The 25,401-nt window shown below is 34.6% G+C and overlaps 1 protein-coding gene across 1 annotated transcript; it reads right to left on the bottom strand.

Moving 5' to 3' along the window:
* Positions 1-3,591: 3,591 nt before the first annotated feature.
* Positions 3,592-9,292, bottom strand: LOC127080134 (subtilisin-like protease SBT5.6). Its single transcript, XM_051020466.1, has 9 exons — positions 9,093-9,292; positions 8,827-9,022; positions 8,544-8,735; positions 8,330-8,441; positions 5,751-6,312; positions 5,370-5,470; positions 4,867-5,224; positions 4,529-4,745; positions 3,592-4,378 (listed from the first exon to the last, which is right to left on the bottom strand). Exons 1-9 carry the CDS (start codon positions 9,165-9,167, stop codon positions 3,837-3,839), a joined length of 2,355 nt encoding a protein of 784 aa, XP_050876423.1. The 5' UTR covers positions 9,168-9,292; the 3' UTR covers positions 3,592-3,836.
* Positions 9,293-25,401: the final 16,109 nt, after the last annotated feature.

Raw genomic sequence — 25,401 nt, forward strand, 5'->3', positions numbered from 1 at the left:
ATTGTTAAATCAATAACAATAAAATCTTTAACAAATCTTCTGCAAAATACACTTTAAAACACAATATTATGGAGACTATTTCACAAGGCCCATATATCGTACCAACATGCTGGAGCATCACGCCCAACATGTGTCTCTTTTTCAGCTTCATACAGCTTTAACAAGCTAGACCAATCTTGAACACTTGGACACTTCTCCAAGTTGTTGTTTTTCTAAAATGCATCCAATCCAATAGGAACTACATTATCCCCCTTTGGAAAATTGTGGCAAAGCAACTCTTCAAGATACAAAGCAGTTCTTCCATGAGAACACGTGATAATCAGTAGATGTACTGGATCTTTAGAGCATTTAAGCAGCAACAAATTCCATGTACCAGAGTTAAGAACCAGCAGCAGCAGAAGTCAGAAGCATCAACGTTCAGATGTTTAGATACAATCCATTATATTTCTCTAAACCAAACAGAGAATCATGCAATCATTCACAAACTTTGTCATGCATGAATCTAGTATCACATTATCGTTAGCATACAATCCTACTAACTAACATATATCAATATGCAATTATTCACATACTAAGTCATGCACATAAAATAAGTTATTAGTTGATATCAGAATATCAATGAATACTACTAACGCAGATAATCAACTGCCAAACTTTCTTCTTTGTCACCTTGACTTCCAACTTCCTCAGTGTTGGATACAAAGGTTATACCTTTGTTCTTCTTTTCTGACCTTTCACTGATGGGCATCTCAAAGGTTTATAAGGAACTAATGAGTTCATCAACCTTGATGTTGCTCAAATTTTGAGCTTCTTCAGTAGCAATCACTTTCATATTAAACTTCTTAGGTAATGATTTGAGAATCTTTTTGGCATGCTTTTCTTCAAACATCTTTTCACCTAAGGAAAAGGATGTGTTGGCAATGTCACGCAGTCTGATGTGAAACTCACTCACAATTTCATCTGTATGCATCCTTAGGTTCTCAAATTTTATTGTTAGAAGCTACAACCTTGATATATGAACCTTGGATGTGCCTTCATGTGCAGTTTTTAGAATCTTCAGTGCTTCTTTAGCTTCTAAACATGTGTTGATCAGCCTGAACATGTTCTTGTCTACACCATTGAAAATCATATTAAATGCTTTGGAGTTCCCAAGGGCTTCATCATCTTCAATATCGGTTCAATCTACTTCTGATTTTAGACTGGTGTTGCCATCTTCAATAATGATTATTGGATGTTTCCATCCTTTTAACATGAGTTTCCATGCTTTACTTCCCAAGGATTTTAGAAAAGAAACCATCATGACTTCCAGTAATCATAATTTACGTAATCCAAAACAGGTGGTTTGTTGACTGATCCTCCATCTTTCAGTTCTCCATTTGAATAAAATTTATCTTTCATGGAGCTCACCTAACAAACTAGGGTGTCTGCTCTAATGCCAATTGAATTTATATTCCTTAGGGGATAGATATCGAACATGATACTCTGACAATAGGTTGGAAAAGATAAACTAGAACCACTACAATAACAATTACTAGAGTATAAAAACAATAAACAACATAATGAATTATTTACTCAGTTTAGTGAAACTATATTTATGTCTAGGGGCTAAGTCCACAACCCAAGAAAGAAAAATCACTTATTAGTAGTTTAGTAAAATTAGACTTACAAGCAACAACAAACCTTACGTATTTCAATGCCTCTCCTAACATTACCTAATGATTTTCTATTTAGAGTCTCCCTCTAAACATGAGAACCCACTCACTTTCTTCTCTGCCACAAAATAAGTGACATGAGAAAACAACCACTAGAACCTAGTGATCAACATCAATCTTAACAAGATGAAAAAATGTTGAATATTACAACTCAACTAGACAAGCCTTTTATGTCAAGTTACTGAAACATAGAGGTGTACATAATAATAATGAAGTTACAACTCAACTATACAAACCTTCCATGTCAAGTTACTGAAACATAAAGGTGTACATAAAAATAACAAGGAATCTTGTAAACCCTAGCACTCTAATATCTTTAGTGGAAATGCTTGCTTTTTAATGTAGGTTTGAGCTCCTTATATAACAAAGTAACTCTGGGTTTTTCTTCATTGATTTGAGATTGATTTTCGTTTAGAATTAATGCAGAATCTGTATGATATTTGATTTGTTCCTTGAATATCTCCAACAAAATATGATTTGTTTTAGGCTTAATTGCAATTATGGTCCCCCTATTTTGTCTTTTTTGGGTTTTTGTCCCCCATTTTAAAAATCACGATTTTGGTCTTATTTTTAAGTTGTGTTGGATATTGGTTCCTTTTTGGGGACAAAAATCCGACACAAAATATAAAAAAGGAACCAAAACCGTGATTTTTAAAATAGGAAGATAAAAAAAAAAGTAAAATTGGAGGACCAAAGTTGCAATTAAGCCTTTGTTTTAATTTAAATTTAAATTTAAATCTTCATTTAAATTCGAATTAATTTTTATCCAATTATCAAACAAATCATCTAATTATTGTCAAATCAATAACAATAAAATCTTTAACAAATTTTCTACATAACAGACTTCAAAATGCAATATTTTGTCACCTATTGGTCAATGAGACCAAATGTCGTACCAATATGATGGAGGATCACGCCCAACATTTGTCCTTTTTTCAGCTTCATACAACTTTAGCAAGTTAGACATATCTTGAACACTTTGACACTTTTCAAAATTGTTGTTTTGCTAAAATATCGTCAATCCAATAGTAACTACAGTTAGGGATGTCCTATTTGATATATTTAGGCATGCATGAGTATCCGTGAACAAAAAGGCGCCTATGAATTTCCTAACTGATCCATAGGAGGGGAGATTGATTCTTAGGTGAACAAATATTCTGGTGTATGAGTGGGTAAGATGGAAACATGCATGTGTAGAGTTGACAGAGATTTCCCCAATGGTAGGACTGAAGACCGGAGATTTTATTGTGGGAGGAACAACTCTCAAAACGGCTTCAAGTGGTCAAACATGAGAAAACGTGTTATGACAATCAACATACTTTCATACTATTTGTATTTGATATTTTTAGTTTTCTAGCACCATAAGTAGTAAATCTTTTACAGAGAATGCAAACATTCATGTATAAATAATATTGTGTCACATAAGACAACGAATATAATTTTAAAAAAAATTAGTTGTCTTTCAAAAAGAGATAATGACGCAACTTGTTTCTTGTTTACCCGTTATATAGTCTTGATTATACTAATAATGATATATTGTTGCCTATCTGTCTTAGATTTTGAAAAAAAAAATTGTCTCGCCTAACCAATGAACTAGCTTATTCAAATCCATGCAATCTAACATTATATAATCAAATTTATAACTTAATCAAGCCATTATTCAAAAAAGTGTTTGTAACACAATTTCTTTTCTTCTATAAATTTCATCAATTTTTATCGAAACTTATTAAACACCAGGTGTACTATTTGTTTCAACCATAGTTTGAATCTTAATGAGTCTAACCGCTTTTGTTAGACCCAATCACTTTGGAATCAAAGAGAAAATAAGGATGAATTTTTCATAAATAGAAAATAGCTTATAAATCATAATAGTACAAACTTAAAGAAAATAATCTAAACACCCTCCATTATCCAAAGCATAAAAAAGTAACAATACTATCACACTTCATCATTAAACAAGAAAAAATTGGGCTCAAACAATGCATAATATAAATGCTCTAATAATCCTATAATCTTTTTCCTATCTATTTATTTGTGATCCTATCTCTCATTCCTCTCAAATAATTCTCCAATAACTTCTCAGAATAATAACCATAATGAGTACAAGAATACTACAATGTTTTCTTATTGAAAAGACACTGCCACTGGACTATTCACAACATGATATTTGTCACTCCAACTATACCATCCAAAAAAGTACTTCTCAGAATCACTTTCACTTAGTAACTCATCTCTATTTTCAGTCACTGTGATGACAAAAGTCATTTCCTGTCCAACATGTGTAAATCTCAAAACACTAGGAGTGGCTTTTATGGTAAATTCCTTTGGTGGCTTAGAAATAAACTTGTAAACACTTTTGCTTCCACCAACATTGGTCACTGTCCTTCTTATAGTCTTGGTGTAATTGAGTTTATGAATTTGAATTGATGGATAGTTGAGATCAAATGGTTGAGGTAATGCATTTGGACAGGTATATGTAATGCTTATGTTTTGTGTTAATTTGAGATTACAAAGGTAAAGAAGATAATCAGTGAAGGATGCATCATAAATGAGCCCTGGATTTGATGCTTTTTTAGGGTTGAAGTGACCAGAACCCATTGCAAATGGTGTTGTAGGGTTTCCTGTTTCATCTGTTATTGTGTTTCCTGTATTGTCTGTTGTTTTTGCTGCAAGAATAATAAAAAGGAACGCGTATAAATTTAGAATTTGATATTTTAAATTTGTAAAAATTGGCATTGAAATCTATGAAGTACTGACACAACACTGAAATTGACATATCATTGAGCAAAATCGGCATATATTGATATTGAAATTACCTGAAGTCATTAGGGCTGACCTAATAGCAGCTGGACTCCAAGTAGGGTGCATGGCTTTGAGAAGAACAGATGCTGCAGAAACATGAGGACAAGACATTGATGTTCCTGAGAAGATATTGTACTCAACAACTCGTTTATCATTATCAGTCATTCTTGTAGGTCCATCTTCACCTGTCCATGCTGCCAATATGTCTACTCCCGGTGCTGTTATGTCAGGCTGAAAATTTCCACAATTTAACTCAATGGTTATATAAAGTACTAGCACACAGACGCAAACACGACACAGACACACAAACACGTTGACATTGGTCATAAAATATGGTAATGGAATTATTTACCTTTAGAATATTAGGGTCAATTATATTGGGACCTCTACTAGAGAACAAGGCCATAGAGGGTGCTGGTTTTGTATCTAACACAGTTGTTCCAGGCAAAAGCTGTGCCATTGGATTAAGGGTAGAATTAATATATTGAACAAGTTTTAAGGTATTCTCATAGGTGACTTCAGTGGCTGGAATGAAATGAAGATCAGAAGCTAAATCATTTGCATAAGCTCTATTGTTCCCAAGTATGAAACCAAAACCACCGGCTCTTTCAACTTCCAACCCTTTTTTCAATCTTCCACCTATCCCTCTCATACACAAAACTATCTTCCCTTTTACTTTGATCGGATCAAGAGTATTGTCTAGACAATACCTGCATCAATAATTGAATTTAGAGGTAATCATTTGAGTCAGAGTTCAAACTCTGATGTTGACCGCTAACTTAGAAATATCGGTTTTTGCCAGCTGAACTACTATTCAGACATATAAGAGGTAAAATTAGTAATAGGAAAATGTACCCCGAAGAATTTGGACTTGTTATGCCTCCATATTCAACTTCACTAGCTAGAACTAATGGACGAAAGATATTTTCTTTGTGGAGTGGAGTAATGGAACTACCCTGTAATTAATTAACAAAGATAAAAGTTAATTCAAGTTCAAACAAGACTTTTTAAATTTAAATCGAACTCGGTTTCAAGAAATTTACAACACGCACCAACCATAATGGTTGCGATTGTTGTGACATACATCGTGTCACTATATTATAAAATTATAAAATTGTCTGATAAAATTGTCTGATGCGATTTCTAATGCAGTTACATGCAGGTCGCACATGTCATTGAAGATTAACATGTTTCAGACACTTCTCAATCAATTTTTTAAATGGAGTTGAAATTTACCTCAACAATTGTGCCATTGCTAAGCTTAATTGGAGCAACAAAGGAACGATCAACAGTACTAGCACCAACAGTAATAATCCAAGGAGCAGGATTCGACAAACTATGAGGAACAGGACCAGCATTTCCAGCACTACAAACAACAACAATGTTTTTCCTAACCGCTTGCAAAGAACTCTTGGCAATAACATCATCATCATATTTAAGTGGCTCAGGAAACCCGATCGATATACTTATAACATCAACACCATCCTCGATTGCGTCGTCTATAGCTTTAAGCATATCAATGTTCGTGCAAACGTTTCCTTCGTTTTTCGGTTTTCCTTTTATCGCCCAACACGCTTTGTATATTGCAAGGCGAGCTAATGGGGCTCCGCCAATGGCTGTGCCACGGGCGAAGCCTCCAAGTGCTGACGCATTTGGAACTGCTCGCCCTGCTACTATCGAAGACGTATGTGTTCCGTGACCGTCCTTGTCGCGAGCTGATTTGTAATCATCTGTTTCGTTTAGAGGACCATAGATACTTTCATAACCTTGCAAGTAGTACCTTGCTCCAATTATCTTTCTGCACCAACATAAAAAAATTACTACTTACATAAATTTTTCTTGATGACAAATTATTGTTGATTGTTCACTTAATGATTCAATTGATTAATTGATACAAAACACAACGCAAGACACAGCTAATAACATCACGAGGAAGCATGGCATGACTTGTCAGACAAGAACATAATTTGCATCAGTCTAAAATCCAAATTTACACTGACAAAAAAATGTTTTATCTTACAACTTTCTCTCTCTTTCTCGTGCACATGTTTTGGATATTTTATCATTCGTTGACCGTTTTCAGTACATTTCTTCAATAATTGGACCATACCATTATCTTTTCCTTCAATTCAATCATATCTATAGAGACTATATAAGACATGGAGTATCACAAAAGCTGAGAGAAAAGGAAGTGACAGAACCTAAAAGAAACAAGTTAAAAAATGGAATAGACATAGTCTTGTGTCTTGAATAGCAAAAGGAGAATATAGGGTAGGGACTCACGAGATGAGAGAATAAAAGAAGCCAAAAACAATCAATTCAAAAGGACAAAAGTTATTTAAATGAATAAACTCTAGAAATGTACTTCAAAATAGAAAACACATTTATCTCTAGTGCTCTCGGATTAATATGAAATGGTAAAGGGAGGGTTTAACCCAAATTCTAATATTCTAAGAAGCAATTGATTCTTATGAACTTTTGTCTAACTTGTTCTTAACATTTATTTTACTTTATTGATTAAAAAATATAATTGTTAGCACCTTTTAAGAATATCTACCTATTTTTCCTTTATACTATAAGGCCTTTTTACCATGTAAGGATATAATTGATGTTGTTGTTTACACATTTTCCTAAGTATATGAATATTTATATACCATGAATATGACATGTTCATAATTTATGCAACAGATAGTGAAGGAACCTTTGCTTTCGTAATGTTCAAGCCAATAATGTTCCTTATAATAGTAATTAGAAAAATAAACTACTAATTATTTTGGTTAATACCTAAGAAAGGAACCTATTCAAAGGTTCCAAAGTTCAATGAAATAACTTTCATTTCAAAAGACAATTATCTTGTTTTCGTTTTAGACATAATTTTTAATAAGTAAAAAAGAATAAAAGAAAGATATGAATTGAAACTTGTTTCAGAAATAAAATGGAACAACTTTAGGTTTTTTATTAGAAAAAAAAACCAACCTTAATTAAGTAGACACAAAAAAGCAAATTCCTGATAAACAGTGGCTCCACTTTTAAATGAGTAAAAATTTATTTTATTCATTATATAATTGATTTTGATATATTTAACTTCTTTTTCAAATAAAATTATTTTTGTTATATGTCTAAACCTTAGAGACTGAAGTATTTATTTATAAAAGTGATTTTTTATTTCTATAATTAATTGGATTTGATTTTATAATATAAAATTGATTTTAACAGATTTATTTAATATTAAAATTTATTACTTCCTACGTCATACAGTACAATAATTAAGTGTAATATTTTATATTTTTATTTCTTTTAGATTATTTGTATCTTTAGAATATCAATACAATATTTATAAAAATCATAAATCCCCGACATAATATTTTTTTAGAAAAATCAAATATTTTAATTTTGGATGTATTAAATACACGTATTTTTAAAAAAAAAAAATTTTAAACTCTTAAAGAGTGTCTCTAGAACATTAGTTAAGATTTCTTATTTATTAGATTTATTTCTATTAACTACTCAAATATCTATTATTAAGAAGGATATTTCAGTAAATCAGTTAGTTTTATCATTGAAATCAACGTAATTGTGAGATCGATTGGGTAATTAGACCAACTTTTTTAAATGTACTAAAATATAAGTCATTTTACATTTACCCAATTTTAAATAAAATTTGTTTTAAAAAATCAGTTTAATTATTCAATATTAATTTTTCTCTGAAGAATCAAAAGTAATTTATTTTATCTTCAATTTACATTTAATCTAACTCAATTTATTTAAAATTAATTTTTATCATAGAAATAAATATAAAGAAAAATATGGCTGACCTATTGCAATTAGATGAATTAAAATCAGTTCCATTTTGGCACACTCCTTTCCATTTTTGTGGAACAGGACCCATCCCTTCATCACTGAAGCTCTTTGAGTCTGGCCATACACCTATAGACAGATGGAAGGAAAAAACACACATGACTTGTTTTCATGCAAATTTCTAATACAGCATTATTTATAAAGTTGAATAAAAATAATGTAATAACTTACCATTATCAATCATTCCTACTATAATATCTTGTCCATATTTTCCTTTGGCCAATAATTCTCCATTTGTTTCATTGGATTTTTCTTCATAGGGATCAAATGACTTATCTAACCCGACAAACTTCCATGACCTTGTGGTATGCAATGAGTACATCTTTGTCTCACTTTTTCTCACAGACACCACTCCTTCCATTCCTGTTGTTTCATGTGAATTAATAATTTCCATTGTTTCAAAAAGTTGAAAAAGTTTGAGAAATTAATTATCAAATTTAACTTTATTAATTACCTGAGAGGTTATTGGCTTCATCTGGTGTAAGTAATGCTGCAAAGCCATTGAAAGTGTGTTTGTAGCTATAAAGAAATGAAGTTTTAGCATCTTCCTCAGTTTCTTTGACCAAAAGCAAATAAGAGCGATGTGTATTCTCTATTTCATGCAGTGTTGTATCTTCATTAGTGTTTTCTCCAAATTCAACAAGGTAAATCTGTAAAAAAAAAATCAGATGAAAGGATAAAAAAAGAGATTAAGTGAAGTAGTAGTTGAAAAATGAAAACCTGTTTGTTTTTGGTGCATAAGGCTAATGGAAGAAGGAGAAGGAACAAACATGTTGTGGGAATGATGCTGTTCATTTCTATAGTGAAGACAAAATGCAATTTGATAATGTGATGATGTATTACTAAATGTTAATTACACGAATCTCTAACCAATGCTTGCTCTCATCTCTAGAGAAGGGTTGTTGTTATCTAAATAAAGGACAAGATTTTATAGGCATGCTATGGAATAGGATTTTCTGTATTATATTTTGGTAATTTATTGGAAGTATAGAATTTTGTTGTATTAATACCGTCTACATGTGTTTTTTTTAAACATTGAATACTTTATTTAGCCTTAAAATCTTTCCTAAGATATTTGTTCTTTTCTGGAACTAGAAATGAATGAATGCAGTTAGATAACTGACGATCTTGAACGGTAGTGTTGATCTCTTTTACGGCGGTGTAGGATGAATCTATATGATTAATACTCTAACGCCCATGACAATTCAAGATTTAAGATGAGTGTAATGAAAAATAGAGATCGGAATGTACATTATTTTTTGCGTCTGAATTGATTTTATACCTTGGATTAAATGGAGTGAATTTGACATGAGTTTAGCCTTTGGTCGGGTCAAAATTGTTGCCCAAGACTTTGCCAGGCACTAAAGGAGTCGGGGGAAACCTTAAGTGATGTCAGTCGGCCTCTTGGACGTTGTCCGATATGAAATGGAATTGAAACGCCTGGAATCAATTGAAAAAGAAGTAGGGAAGAAGTGTATTAAATACAGTCACATTATTGAAACGTTTAGTAGCCCTCTTCGACACGTGTGGTGACGTGACAAGTTAGGGCATGACTCAGTTTACATTGCACTCGAGTTGGCGTGTATCCACGAGGGAAAATCTAATCGTTGATCTTGCGACTTCTTTTCCTGGTTGGTCCCTTCAACTAGCGCTGCTTACAAATATGGTGAATTGAATATTTTGAAGTTTTCACAACCATTGTCATTCAAACTTTAAGTTACTTTCTAAAATAAACGTCTTTTTTTCCTCTTCCCTGATAATATTATTAGAAGAAATCTTCACTATTTTGCTCAAAGCTTTGTCCTTTCTTCCTATTATCCTATTCCACCAAACTCACATAACCAGATACATTTTAACTCAACCTTTTATCTTTAACATTTCCCATTTTCTACTCAGGATGAGTGATAGTATTATTAACTTAGTGAGCGATTCTAAGGCCGAAACTTCGTTTTCCTCTATAATGGGGATATCCCCTCATTCTCATCTCCCTCATCTTGGTCACAATCACTTGGAATCATAAATCATATCTCTTTTTGATGATTCTGATTCAGAAAGGGTATCTGGGAATTCCTTATAGTAACGAATTTCTTCCTCCAGTTCATTAGAAAACCTTTTATCAAACATTGACAAAGAGTTTAATTATGTTTAGGTCCCTATGCCCCCTTGTGTCTTATCTGAGGGTAGATAGAAGCCAACCGAAAGAGGAGAGAACATGCTAAAGTTTATATCCAGGTTTGCCTGAAGATCGATAATTGTGATCCTAGTGACGTTGAAGTGAAAGCCCACTTGGATCTTCGAGATCAGCCAGACGTGGTGGAGTACAACTGGATAAACCCAAAAATAGCGGGCACTTTGTCAATTTTGTGCACTAAAGTAACTATACATACAGTTGGAATTATGGTCGGCGATTCTCTAGAATGGTTGGATTTTCCAGTGGAGGCGGAAAAGAGGATATGCGGCTCTTTTGACTACTGTATTATCTCATTCTATGAATGTTTGTTCACGAGAATGGGGGTGCACTTGCCTTTTTTAACTTTAAAATAGTCATTTTGAAGTATTTAAAAGTCTCCCATTCCTAGCATCATCTCGGGTCTTGGGTGTTCGTGAGGGTATTTCAGTTATGCTTCGAGCATAAATCTTAAAAACCTTATCTTCGATTATTCCTTGATATGTTCCACCCAAGGAACACTTCTCATGATAACTTCTAGAATTATGGGCTCATTAGCTTTAACCAGGTCAATCCTTGGTTTGATCCATTTACTCTAGACTGAGGCAATTTTCTAGGGCGATTCTTACTGATAATGACCATCACACTCATGTCCCATCTTATTTTTTGTTACGTCCCTGTCGATTCTCATTGCTTCTGTCAAATTTTATGTCTGAAGTACTGGTCTAAAATCCACTTGATCTGAGACGCTCGCTTCTATTGTACCAAGTCGGGCTTGTGAGTGCATTATCCTCGTAAGAAATGTTTTGAATGATGTCAAAACTAGGACACTTAGTATTTGTGTACAATAGATCTTATTGTTTATGTCTATATGTGCATTATTGAAATTCTGGTGTAGTCAGAGTTCAGATGTTCTACTCCAAGTAATGACATCTGATCCAACATTGTTACTAATACAGCAAAACAGTTATACAAATTAAAACCCAGTACTGATATGCACACATTCACAGATGTCACGACATCTGCTACTATATCACCATAGAATGGAAGAACACCCAGTTCTGTCCATCTGGTACAAAGACACAGCAGAGATCAACATTGGATGTTATGACATCCAATTCTGCGCAAACAAGAATGATGCAGAACTTAAATTTAAAGTGCAGTAAATAACACAAGGAATTGTTTACCCAGTTCGGTGTCACACACACCTACGTCTGGGGGCTACCAAGCCAGGGAGGAAATCCACTATTAGCAGTATTAATTCAGGCCTTAAACCACCTGTTTAATCCTATCACTTAATACCTACCCAATGCAATTTCAATCTAAACTAAGAACAGAGTTCCTACTCACTCCCCCTCAATCACCACAGTGATTACAACCTTTAAATAAGTTTAAAGTCAATTGTGAAGTTACACTTCAAACAACTCTTGATTGTGCTTAACAGCTTTAATCAAGATACACAGCACTCACGCTTAAAAGCTTAGAGTGACACAACACTTACAACTCAATGAACACCCTAGTCCAATGCAATCATCTAGGTGATAATTGCTTGGCTTACACGATATACCTAATACAAGACACACATAAAATACAGCAGTGAAGAGTACTGGAGCAATGAATGCTTCACGCTAAAAACCCCTAAGTTCTGAAATCAGGATTGCCATCCTTTTATATTGCAGCACTTGGGCCTTGTACTTGTATTTCCTAAAAATAAGGTTAAGCAAGTTAACCTAATTTCCACATATTAGGGTGCTAACAAATAGGCTATTTGTTAGGGCTCTTGAATTTAGCTCTTCTGTTAGTTTCCTGGATTTTAGCACAGCTGTTAGATTCCTAAAAAACAGCCTGAGAAAAATACTAAAACATAAAAACTAAGCATCCTACACTTTAGCATATGCTGTCAGGAATGAATGTCATAACATTCAGTTTGACGTCCAGAACATAGGCCATATGCTAACTCTATTATTCTCCTGAAAACCAGTCTGAAAGAAATACCGAGCTGTAATAAATACTGAACTATACCAGAAAAACTAATTGGCCTATAAGTCAGTATCTGTTGTCATGAATGAATGTCATAACATTCAGTTTGACATCCAGACAATAGGCTATGTGCTAGGTCTGTTATTCTCCTGAAAAACAACCTGAGATAAATACTGAACTATAACAGAAAAACCAACTAGCCTATAGTTCAGTATCTGCTGTCAGGAATGAATGTCATAACATTCATTTTGACATCCAGACAATAGGTTGTGTGCTAGGTCTGTTATTCTCCTGAAAAACAACCTGAGATAAATACTGAACCATAACAGAAAAACCAACTAGCCTATAGTCCAGTATCTGCTGTCAGGGATGAATGTCATAACATCCAGTTTGACATTCAGTAAGTCCTGTATTGAATGACTATCATAACAGAACAGAAAATCAGCCTGCTGTTAGTTTCCTGAAAATCAGCCTGAGATAAATAACAGAAAAACTAACTGGCCTGTCAGGAATGAATGTCATAACATTCAGTTTGACATTCAGAGAATGCTGTCATGAATGACTGTCATAACAGAACAGAAAATCAGCCTGAAATAAATACTGAACTATAACAGAAAAACTGATTAGTCTATAATTCAGTATCTGCTGTCAGAGATGAATGTCATAACATTCAGTTTGACATTCAGTAAATCCTGTATTCGCTAATCCTGCAGCATACTACTTAAGCATGTCATGACATCATTCAAGACATCTAAGTACAGTAAGTGTTTTAACACAAAATGCAGCCAATCAAAAACATCTACAAACTCCCCCTTTGGCAAATTTTTAGCTAAAACAACTTGGCATCACAACAGAGTTCACAGCAGCGGAAAACACACATCCAAGCAGAGAATTAAATTAGCTAATACACTCAGCACTCATAGAAGTTAAACTTCAAACAGCAGCAACACAAGTAGAATGCACACAACACCATAACCTCTTGTTTAGAGGACCTTCAAACAGCAGCAGCACAAGTAGAATGCACACAGCACCATAACCTCTTGTTTAGAGGACCTTCAACGAAATCTGTTATCCTGGGGTACATTTGTTACTCCCCCTTTTTGTCAAAAATGTTGCCAAAGCAACATTTAATAGTACAGACCAACAAAAATAAAATTACAAGCAAATTTCAGAAACACACACTTGATTTTACATTCACACTTAATGTTTTGTATACATGGTGTCATGACATCGGGTCTGACATCCTGGAAAATTCCTGCATAATTCCATAATTCCTTTTATAACTTCCAGCAGGTACAATCATATCAGATGCCATAACTTTGTGTATGACTTCTTGAAACACTTCTGCATGAACATGTTCTTGAACTCCAGCAGGTACATATCATATCAGATGCCATGACCTTGTGTATGACATTCTGAAACAAATACTGCATGAACATGTTTTTGAACTCCAGCAGGTACATAGGATATCTTATGTTAAGACATCACACATAACATCTTGTGAACACTCTTTGTTTTACCAAAATTGCTCCCCCTTTGGCAAATTTTGGCTAAAACATATATCTTTCCTTTTTGTTCACAAGGTAAACTATCAGCAGTTAAACAACATAACAGTAGTTTAAACAGCAGCTGAAGCAATACAATTACTAGCTTTATAGTTACTAGTAATACACACATGCACAAGGGTACTTCTCCTCCCCCTAAATCTGTGCAACAAAAACAGAATTACTAGTTAAGGATGCAACTAGTAAGACACACAAACACACAGGCTCATTCTAATATATCATAATGAGACACACCACATCCATATTTCTTTATGACTATAAGTTTCAGAAGGAAATAACAATATTGTCTAAGGCAATGTCATGACATCCGGTCAGACATTCTTCTGCTCACTCAGCCTTGACACGCACCACATCATCTCAATAACTAACAAGGTGCCATACCGTGTTATCTGATAACACATAGACCACAAGCTTGATGATTACTTGCAGCACAAAGACAGAACTCCCCCTGTCATGAACAACCAACTCTCCTCTTGAAACTTGGAGATCACACATGAACATATCCAACACCCCAAAGTTGGACCTTCACATACTTCCTGATTCAAAGAGAACCCAGACCACTTGATGAATGGAAAACATAAGACGCATCTTCATGTCTTCAAGAGCACACCCTCTGTCCAACCCTCTTGGCTGAACACATACACACTCTGTGTCAATCTCTCTTCTAACCAGAACAGAAAACCACTTCACAAAATGTTCTATCATTAGTTAGGACATCCTTCACAACATAACAAAGAACACCATCTGATAATCTTCAGATATCACTGAGTCACCCGCTTGATCCAAAAGAAACCAGACACAAATTGGGACATATACATTCTCATCCCATTACAAGAGATAATCTTCCATAGATAGCTCAAAACTCCTACCATAAGCTCCAAGAGATGAATAGAAAACACCTCCTTTTGTCTTCAACTTACTACTTTTCTGCTCAAAAGTAATTTGTCTCAGACTTTCCTCAAGAATAATCAGCTGCCATATGTTGATTATCTTGATTCTTCGAACTCACTTCTGAGATGGACCAAATGCCACTGGTTGATTACCTCCTTCATGAATCCTCATATGAAAAAGTCAAATGCCACTTTTTGACCTCTCCACATTTATCAGACTTCTCCCAAAGATATTCTGACCTTCCAAGTGAGACTTGAACTTCAAGCTACATGTTAAACAAAACTTAGATTCTCTAAGACATGAACATGTAACATCTTCTCCATCCAGTAACTCCAAAGAACTGCAATGAGAACGATCTTTTTGAAGTACCCAGTCTACAACTCTGTAGACCCTTCTATCTTAAGTTGATGTGCCACTTCACCAACTAAGATTTTGATGTTAAACCAAATGTCACAACATTGTGTTTTAACATCTAGCTGTTGAATTTAGCTCCTTCTTCTTCCACTTGAAAGAACTTCCTCCCTACATAGAACAAGAGTTCAACGCTCTCATAGACTTAATTATGGAACCAAGTTTGAGTAAACAACCTCCATCCTGCAGGTTTGCAGTTAAGTCATCCAAGCTCACACCTTGATGAATCCCTACTTCTTCTCCAAAGACATCAGACACTCTGATGCATGAGTCTTCAGAAGGACCAGTTAGAAACTAACCCTTCAGCTATACCAAGGATTCCAATTCCTAAAGCAAGGTTGTTTCCATGATGTCAAGAATGCTGCCACTTGTTCTTAACTCCACAGTGTGCATTAGCCAATGCACTTCCTTACCTAGATCAGAAATAAACTGATCCAAGTAACCACCATCAAGACTATGATGTCTTCTTCTTCTTGTACACACCAAGGATGAACATGTTTCTTGCCAGGAAACCTTTTCAGAGATCATATGCTTTTGCTGCCACCAAAGAGCTAGATCATAAACCAATGTACTATCCTTCCTGTGATTCTGCACAGGGTCTTGAAGAAGAGATGTTCCAACATCTTTAAGAACATCAGTTATCTTGAGCTCCAAGGATAATCAATTAAATACTTGTACTTGGCACAAGTAGACATTGATCTTAAATCCTTTCCCAATTATCCTTTCAGATACTTCCGCCATAAGAATACTTAGAAAATACTCTTCTTGTGTCAACATCTTCTGCTTGCGAGCACCTCAACAGTTTTGAGAATCTTTCCATATTAGATTCACCCTTAGGAATGAGAGAGATGAATCCTTCCTTGCAAATGTGTCACACAACAACCAGAACCCATGTGACACAGGTCAACAGCCAACCAGACCCTAGGCTGACCAAACGTGAGGAGGTTAACCAAAACTCCCCCTCAAATTAACAATCATGGAAACTCCACACCAATATCCATGCATTGTACACAAATGTCTCAACATGACATACACCATCCCTACCAGTGGCAACTAACTCTATGAGTTATACCTATACATACTCCAATCACACCAATCAGACTCCAGCTGACCATAAGTACTAGTGAAAAAAACAACACCAGACAATAGTAGATATGCATTGCCAAAGCATACTACCTCAACCAACCTCTGAATCTTCATATTCTCACTCCTTGAAAGAACTGCCACTTCTGAGCGTGGTGTTTGAATAACAAGATTCATGGTCCCAATCCTCTTAAATGAAATAGCAATCAGGTTACCCCATTATTGACTTCTAACATCCAGGGGACTTGTCTTCCAACACGACATAGTACTTCAGGGAACAACTATCCAACCCTGATCAATCTACAGGAATAAGACAAACAGCAGGAAATTGCACAAAGTCACATCTCAACCAGCTCCACTTCTAGAGATCAGACTTCTAAAAGTGACCTTCTTGAGCACACACACAGTTGACCCTACCCTTGTCAACTTAGAACACACAGATGTCTCCTCTTCCAAGTCAGGAGTAGGTTCCAAACAAAAGTATCCCTTTGTTTGACACCTAAAAACATTTGCTCTTCAACCAGTAGCTGCATACTTGTTGAACAACATGTTCTAACATCACATAGAACATTAGTTCCACCTCCTTGGAACAAACACTCCTTGAAAGTCTTCAAGGTCTTCATATACACTACCCAAGAGAGTGAAAGAATCAGTGATCAGGTGATTCTTACCATGATGAGTGGACTTGAGGAGACTCAAGTATCTTTGACATCTTCAGTAGATTATGATGAAATCTTGAATACAACAGCCTTTCATCCACATGAGGGGAAACTACATCAGAGTTTGAGTTTTGCCAGGTATTATGCAGTGGAAATCATAATACAACTCAACCTATGAACACACACTTCACCAGATCATCCTCCACGAACATACCAAGTTTGAATATGATTCAATACTAGCACATCTGTCCCACACAAAGGCCAATTTCCAACCTCCAGAGACAGGTACACACAGTTCCTGTCATGAATAGTCCATCCACCTACTTCAAGGGACCATTCAGGGAAATCACAGAACCTTCCACTGGTTCCAACATCAGTAATAACATAACTCCTTGCAGGATACCAGAAAGTATCACCCATGGATCTCATCCAGAAACAGAATAGGATGCCTGCTCTGATACCAATTGAAATTCTGGTGTAGTCAGAGTTCAGATGTTCTACTCCAAGTAATGACATCTGATCCAACATTGTTACTAATACAGCAAGACAATTATACAAATTAAAACCCAGTACTGATATGCACACATTCACAGATGTCACAACATCTGCTACTATATCACCATAGAATGGAAGAACACCCAGTTCTGTCCATCTGGTACAAAGACACAGCAGAGATCAACATTGGATGTTATGACATCCAATTCTGCGCAAACAAGAATGATGCAGAACTTAAATTTAAAGTGCAGTAAATAACACAAGGAATTGTTTACCCAGTTCGGTGTCACACACACCTACGTCTGGGGGCTACCAAGCCAGGGAGGAAATCCACTATTAGCAGTACTAATTCAGGCCTTAAACCACCTGTTTAATCCTATCACTTAATACCTACCCAATGCAATTTCAATCTAAACTAAGACCAGAGTTCCTACTCACTCCCCCTCAATCACCACAGTGATTACAACCTTTAAATAAGTTTAAAGTCAATTGTGAAGTTACACTTCAAACAACTCTTGATTGTGCTTAACAACTTTAATCAAGATACACAGCACTCACGCTTAAAAGCTTAGAGTGACACAACACTTACAACTCAATGAACACCCTAGTCCAATGCAATCATCTAGGTGATAATTGCTTGGCTCACACGATACACCTAATACAAGACACACATAAAATACAGCAGTGAAGAGTACTGGAGCAATGAATGCTTCACGCTAAAAACCCCTAAGTTCTGAAATCAGGATTGCCATCCTTTTATATTGCAGCACTTGGGCCTTGTACTTGTATTTCCTAAAAATAAGGTTAACAAGTTAACCTAATTTCCACATATTAGGGTGCTAACAAATAGGCTATTTGTTAGGGCTCTTGAATTTAGCTCTTCTATTAGTTTCCTGGATTTTAGCACAGCTGTTAGATTCCTAAAAAACAGCCTGAGAAAAATACTGAAACAGAAAACTAACCATCCTACACTTTAGCATATGCTGTCAGGAATAAATGTCATAACATTCAGTTTGACGTCCAGAACATAGGCCATATGCTAACTCTATTATTCTCCTGAAAACCAGTCTGAAAGAAATACCGAGCTGTAATAAATACTGAACTATACCAGCAAAACTAACTGGCCTATAAGTCAGTATCTGCTGTCAGGAATGAATGTCATAACATTCAGTTTGACATCCAGACAATAGGCTATGTGTTAGGTCTGTTATTCTCCTGAAAAACAGCCTGAGATAAATACTGAACTATAACAGAAAAACCAACTAGCCTATAGTTCAGTATCTGCTGTCAGGAATGAATGTCATAACATTCATTTTGACATCCAGACAATAGGCTGTGTGCTAGGTCTGTTATTCTCCTGAAAAACAGCCTGAGATAAATACTGAACCATAACAGAAAAACCAACTAGCCTATAGTTCAGTATCTGCTGTCAGGGATGAATGTCATAACATCCAGTTTGACATTCAGTAAGTCCTGTATTAAATGACTGTCATAACAGAACAGAAAATCAGCCTGCTGTTAGTTTCCTGAAAATCAGCCTGAGATAAATAACAGAAAAACTAACTGGCCTGTCAAGAATGAATGTCATAACATTCAGTTTGACATTCAGAGAATGCTGTCATGAATGACTGTCATAACAGAACAGAAAATCAGCCTGAAATAAATACTGAACTATAACAGAAAAACTGATTAGTCTATAATTCAGTATCTGCTGTCAGAGATGAATGTCATAACATTCAGTTTGACATTCAGTAAATCCTGTATTAGCTAATCTTGCAGCATACTACTTAAGCATGTCATGACATCAGTCAAGACATCTAAGTACAGTAAGTGTTTTAACACAAAATGCAGCCAATCAAAAACATCTACAATTATCATATTAGGACACTTAAAATTAGGTTAAATAGGCCATTACAAGTCAAAATTATGAATTTTCATGAAAAACAAGTCTATGAGTTGATACATTAAGTTTATGAGTCGATACATACTGATGGATTCTTAAAACAAAAATTATGCCTTCTATGTAACACTACATTGGAGTCTTGAGTTGATACATATTGCGTACGTCCTGTTCAATTTAACAAAACTTGTAATTTTTGCTAAAAATCTGTTTTGTTTGTTATTTTTCACACACACATATACATATAAATATGCATTCGTGCATCTTTACTCATAATTGAAATCAACAAACATACAAATAATTTTCTCATCATCTTTAACCTTTTTCTCTCATTCATTCAACAATTACACATAATCATTTTTGTTGAGTGTGATCTATAAAAAATATTGATAAGCTCTAATTTAAGATTTTCGTAATCAAATTGGGTTGAGTATCTTTGGGGGTTTCATTGATAAAATCAATTAGGGTTTTTCCTCCAAGATCAAGGTTGATTTGGGGTTTTTTGCCCAAGTCTTTGTATTTAGATTCAGCCAAGTGAAAGCTTTCAAGAACGGGGGTTCTGTCAAAGGAGTAGCGATAATCGGAGGATCATTTGAAAGGCTTGGGACAATATTTTGCAGCGAGGATTCAGCCGTGTAAAAGCTTGTAAGAAAAGATTTTATGTCAAAGATGTAACGCTAACATGAGGATCAAATTGGAAGTCTTGTGTGACTTGATCTTTCTTAAAAGTAAGGGGAGAGGAGAAGTTAGTATCAACATTAAACATAGGGTTTGTGGGTTTGGATTTCTACTTTTTCTCTTGCAAAGGTTAATTACATCTCTCAATTCTATTTGAAATTGGGGAAACACATACCCATAGAGAAGACAATTGGGGAACTTCCTAAACAAATCTTGGCGTTCTCTCTCTCTCTCTCTCTCTCTCTCTCTCTCTCTCTCTCTGTCATTCTCTTACATTTTGATAATACAATAAGTGTGCAATTTGATTGACTAAATTTTCTGGTTGTGTTGAAGTAATTCAAACTGTTTTGTAAAGATAACTGCAATTTAAACAATTGCAATTGGTTTTTCATATCTTCAACACAAAGGAAAATTAGCTTGGTGTTTATTGCACACCGAGTGTTTGATAAATTGTTTGTGTCAATTTTTGTTTCCAAATTCATTAGAAATTGACTTCAAAGTGTGATATTATTCAAACAATTATTTTGTAAAGCATATTGATTTACTTTCTCATCATTAGTATACGTTTTGATATGGTTTAAACACATATTCGATTCTTTCGATAACGGTTCAAGATATACGAGTATCGATCTGAAATTACTTCTGTTTTCCATAGTAAATATTTTCAAAACATAATTTTAATTGAAGATAATCTTATTTGTGATCTATTCACCCATCCTCTAGATCATTGCCTTCATCTAACAAGTGGCATCACGAGCACCAATTTATCTTGTGCTTTAATTTGCTTATTAGATTACGGCTTCCAAACCTAAAGGGGTGTATAATAAAGCGCCATTTTTCAATGGAGAAAACTAAGATTATTGGAAGGATTGTATGTGTATCCATATCAATTCTATTGATAGGAATTTATGGAACTCCATCCAAAATGGTCCATTTGAAATTACTATGACCAGTGCAGATGGTGGTGTTGTACCTAAACCAGAAGCACAGTGGAATAAGGATGATGAGAAAATATGGTATTGTGATGTGAAAACAAGGAATATGTTAATCTCCTCTTTAGGATTTGATGAATATTGATGTGTTTCTCATTGCGAAACCTCTAAAGCTCTATGGTACTCATTACTAGTTACTCGTGAGGGTACAAATGAAGTCAAACAAGCTAGAATCAATACTTTAAACCATGAGTTTGAACTCTTTCATATGAAGCATGGTAAAACCATTGCTGGTATGCGAAAGAGGTTCATTCATCTTATAAATCGTTTGAATGCACTTGGTAAGCTGGTTTTCAATGAAATTTCTACTAACAAAATTTTGAGATGTCTTCATAGGGAATGTCAACCTAATGTCATCGCCATCAAGGAAGCTAACAACCTATTGAAATTAGACACTACTACTATGTTTGGTAAGCTTGAAGAATATGAGCCAGAGCTCATTTGCTTAGAGAAGCATGAGAAGAAGATAAAGAAAAGAAAAGGAATAAGGAAAAGGAGGTGGATAAGAAGTCAATTGCTTTAATGGATTTTAGTTCTAAGTCCTCTACTAAAGAGAAAGATGATAGTGGAACTAGTGATGGTGAGTGTTCGGATGATCAAGAAATGAGTTTTTTTTGTTAGAAGGTACTACAAGTACATTAAGAAAATGGAATAAATAATTCTAAAAAGAATCTCATCAACTATAGAAGGAATTCAAATACCTCAAGGGAAGATGAGAATAAGAAGGATAAATCTAAAGGTTCATGCAATAATTGTGGAAGAGTCGGTCATTACAAGCCGGATTGTCCATCGCTTAAGAAGGATAAAGTAAAGGGACAACAGAAGAAGTTTAGCAAGTCTAGAAGAGCATACATCACATGGGATAGTGATAGTGAATCCTCCAAGGCGGGTAGCTCAAGTGAAAGTGATGAAATGGAAAATCTTTGCTTCATGACCAATCACAAAAAGAAGAATGTAAGTCATTCCAAATATGAACCTATTGATGAAATGTCTTATTCTGAATTACAAATTGCTTTTGAAAATCTATATTGTGAATTTGTAGATGCTTTTAAAAGGCTGGATTCAAATAAAAGAATTTTTTCATACTTAGAATCCAAAGTTTTAGAAACTGAAAAAAAAAAATGGAAGTTATTAAACAAACCATGTTAGATGCTTCTAGAGTTGATGTTGAGGAAGAGAAATCTTCTTTGTTTAGTTGTGAAACTTGTCACATTTGGCAAAAAGAGGTTATTAAAATCCAAATTAAATAAGACTTTAGAACCAAAGGTCATCTTCGATATTAATCCTACAAAATTCAAAATATCTTTAAATGTGCCATATAAGAAGTGCAATTTTGTTGTAAGGGAATCTAATAGCAAAAGTCATTCACATCATCATTTAACTTGTCACTATTGTTGTAAGAAAGACCATAACATTTCTAAATGAAAATTTAGGAGATACTTGGTTCCTAAAGGTGTGTTTCAACGGTTCCTAAATGCAAAAATATTTCCACTCACTCTCAAGGATCCAATGAAAATTGGTTACCTATCACTCTTGTTTGATCTTGTAGGTTGAATGTCTTTGCTCCATGGAAAGAATATGGTTTCTTAATAGTGGTTGCTCAAGGCATATGACGGGTGACATTTCCCTATTCATTGACTTCACACTAAATAAGAAGTATTTTGTGACCTACGGAGAAAACAATATGGGTGCAATACTTGGTAAAGATAGTATAGGTAATCCTTTTATACTACTATCTCTGACGTAATACTTGTTCAAGGTCTTAAATGTAATCTGCTTAGCATTAGTCAACTATGCGACAAAGGCTATAAAATAACTTTTACAAATAGTTCTTGCATACTTGAACATAATGAAAAAAATGATTATTCATTTAAGGGCTTAAGGGTTAACAACATCTATATGCTTAACTTGAATGATATATCATTAACAAGTACTAAGTGTTTAGTAACCATGAGTGAAGACTCTTGGTTATGGCATAGACGCTTAGCACATGTTAACTTGACTTACTAAACAAAGTGATTTCAAAGGATCTAGTTATCGTTCTACCAAAAATTAAATTTTCAAAAGACCATCTATGTGATGCATGCCAAATGAGAAAGCAAACAAGGGTCTCTTTTAAATCCAAAAATATTGTTTCAACTTCTAGACCTCTTGAGCTTCTCTATATGGATATTTTTGGCCCTTTTAGGACAAAACACTTAGGTGTTAATTATTATGGTTTTGTTATAGTAGACAATTACTCAAGATTTTGTTGGACTATCTTTTTGCATAGTAAAGATGAGACTTTTTCAACTTTCACATATTTTGCAAAGTTGTCCCAAAGCGAACTAAGTTCAAACATAGTTTCTATTCGAAGCGATCATGGAGGTGAATTTGAAAACCACCTCTTTGAGGGTTATTGTGATAAATATGGCATTGAACATAATTTTTCACGCTCCAAGAACTCCACAATAAAAGGGTGTTATGGAGTGCAAAAACAAAATTTTAGAGGAGTTGGCAAGAACTATGACCAATGAGAGTAATCTACTAAAATATTTTTGGGTCGATGCTATTAGTATGGTGTGTTATGCTTTAAATAGGATACTTATTCATTTTATTTTGAACAAAACACCTTATGAACTCTTAAAAGGTAGAAAGCCAAATTTATCACATCTTCATGTCTTTGGATGCAAATGTTTTGTCTTAAATAATGGTAAGGATAACCTTGGAAGGTTTGAGGCAAAAGTTCATGAATGTATCTTTCTTGGTTACTCTCAGTCAAGCAAAGCTTATAAAGTGTACAATAAGTGATTCCTTACTTTTGAGGAGTTTGTGCATGTCACTTTTGATGAATCTTATCCGAGAAATGTATGAAAGGGTATTTCTTTTCATGATTCAGATGTATCTTTAGAAGACATAATCAAAGACATTGAAAAAGGAATTGATCAACCTGAAGCATTGAAACCTCAGGAGGAGGAAGCTGGCGATTCTAAAAAGAAGAAGGATGAGAGTCCAAATAAAGTGGATTATCTTCCTTTGGCTTGGAGGTCTTCCAAGGACAATCCAATTGATAACATTTTTGGAGACATCACCAAATGTGTAACTACACGCTCTAAGCTAAGTAATTTATGTTATCACTTTGCATTCATTTCACAAGTTGAACCTAAAAATGCAAAAGATTCCTTAATTGATGAGCATTGGCTAATGGCCATTCAAGTTGAGCTAAATCAATTTAAAAGAAATGATGTATGGGATCATGTCCCACCTCCGCGAGATCATCAAATTATTGGCACTAAGTGGGTTTTTAGAAATAAAATAAACGAAAATGTAGTGATAACTAGGAACAAGGCCTAGCTAGTGGCTCAAGGATATAACCAAGAGGATAGCATAGGTTATGAGGAAACTTATGCTCCGGTTTTCCACCTCGAGGCTATACATTTTTTACTAGCATATGAATGCTCCAAAGATTTCAAATTATTCCAAATGGACGTGAAAACTGCTTTCCTTAATGGTTATATAAATGATGAAGTTTATGTTTCCCAACCTTCCGGTTTTGAAAATCATGAGTATCTTAATCATGTTTTTAAACTAAAACGAGCTTTGTATGGTCTTAAATAAGCCCCTAGGGCTTGGTATGAGAGGCTTAGTAAGTTCTTACTTGATCAAGGTACTCTTGAGGGAAGGTAGATACAACACTTTTCATTAAACATTAAGGAAAATATATTCTTCTTGTTCAAATTTATGTTAATGACATCATATTTGGTGATACTAACATGCAATTATTTAAAGAGTTTTCTAAGCCTATTCAGGGCGAATTTGAGATGATTCTAATGGGGGAGTTGAATTACTTTCTCGAACGTCAAATCAAGAAGCTCAAAGAAGGGACGTTTGTGTGTCAAACAAAGTATTGCCAAGAGTTGCTTAAATGCTTCAGAATGGTAGATGCAAAATCAATTGACACTCGAATGCCGAGAAATGAGAACTTGGACATAGATGAAAATAGTAAGGATGTTGACGTCAAAAGGTATATAAGTATGATTGGATCACTCTTATATCTTACTGTATCTAGGCCTGGCATTATGTTTAGTGTATGCATGTGCGCTCGATATCAATCCACTCCTAAAGAATCAAATTTAAAATTTGTCAAGCGCATCCTTAGATACCTTCGTGGTACCTCTAAGTATGGGCTTTGGTTTTCCAAAGGTAGTGATTATAGTTTGGTTGGTTAC

This window comes from Lathyrus oleraceus, chromosome 1, assembly GCF_024323335.1.
Source record: "Lathyrus oleraceus cultivar Zhongwan6 chromosome 1, CAAS_Psat_ZW6_1.0, whole genome shotgun sequence".
In the NCBI taxonomy this organism is placed as follows: domain Eukaryota; kingdom Viridiplantae; phylum Streptophyta; class Magnoliopsida; order Fabales; family Fabaceae; genus Lathyrus; species Lathyrus oleraceus.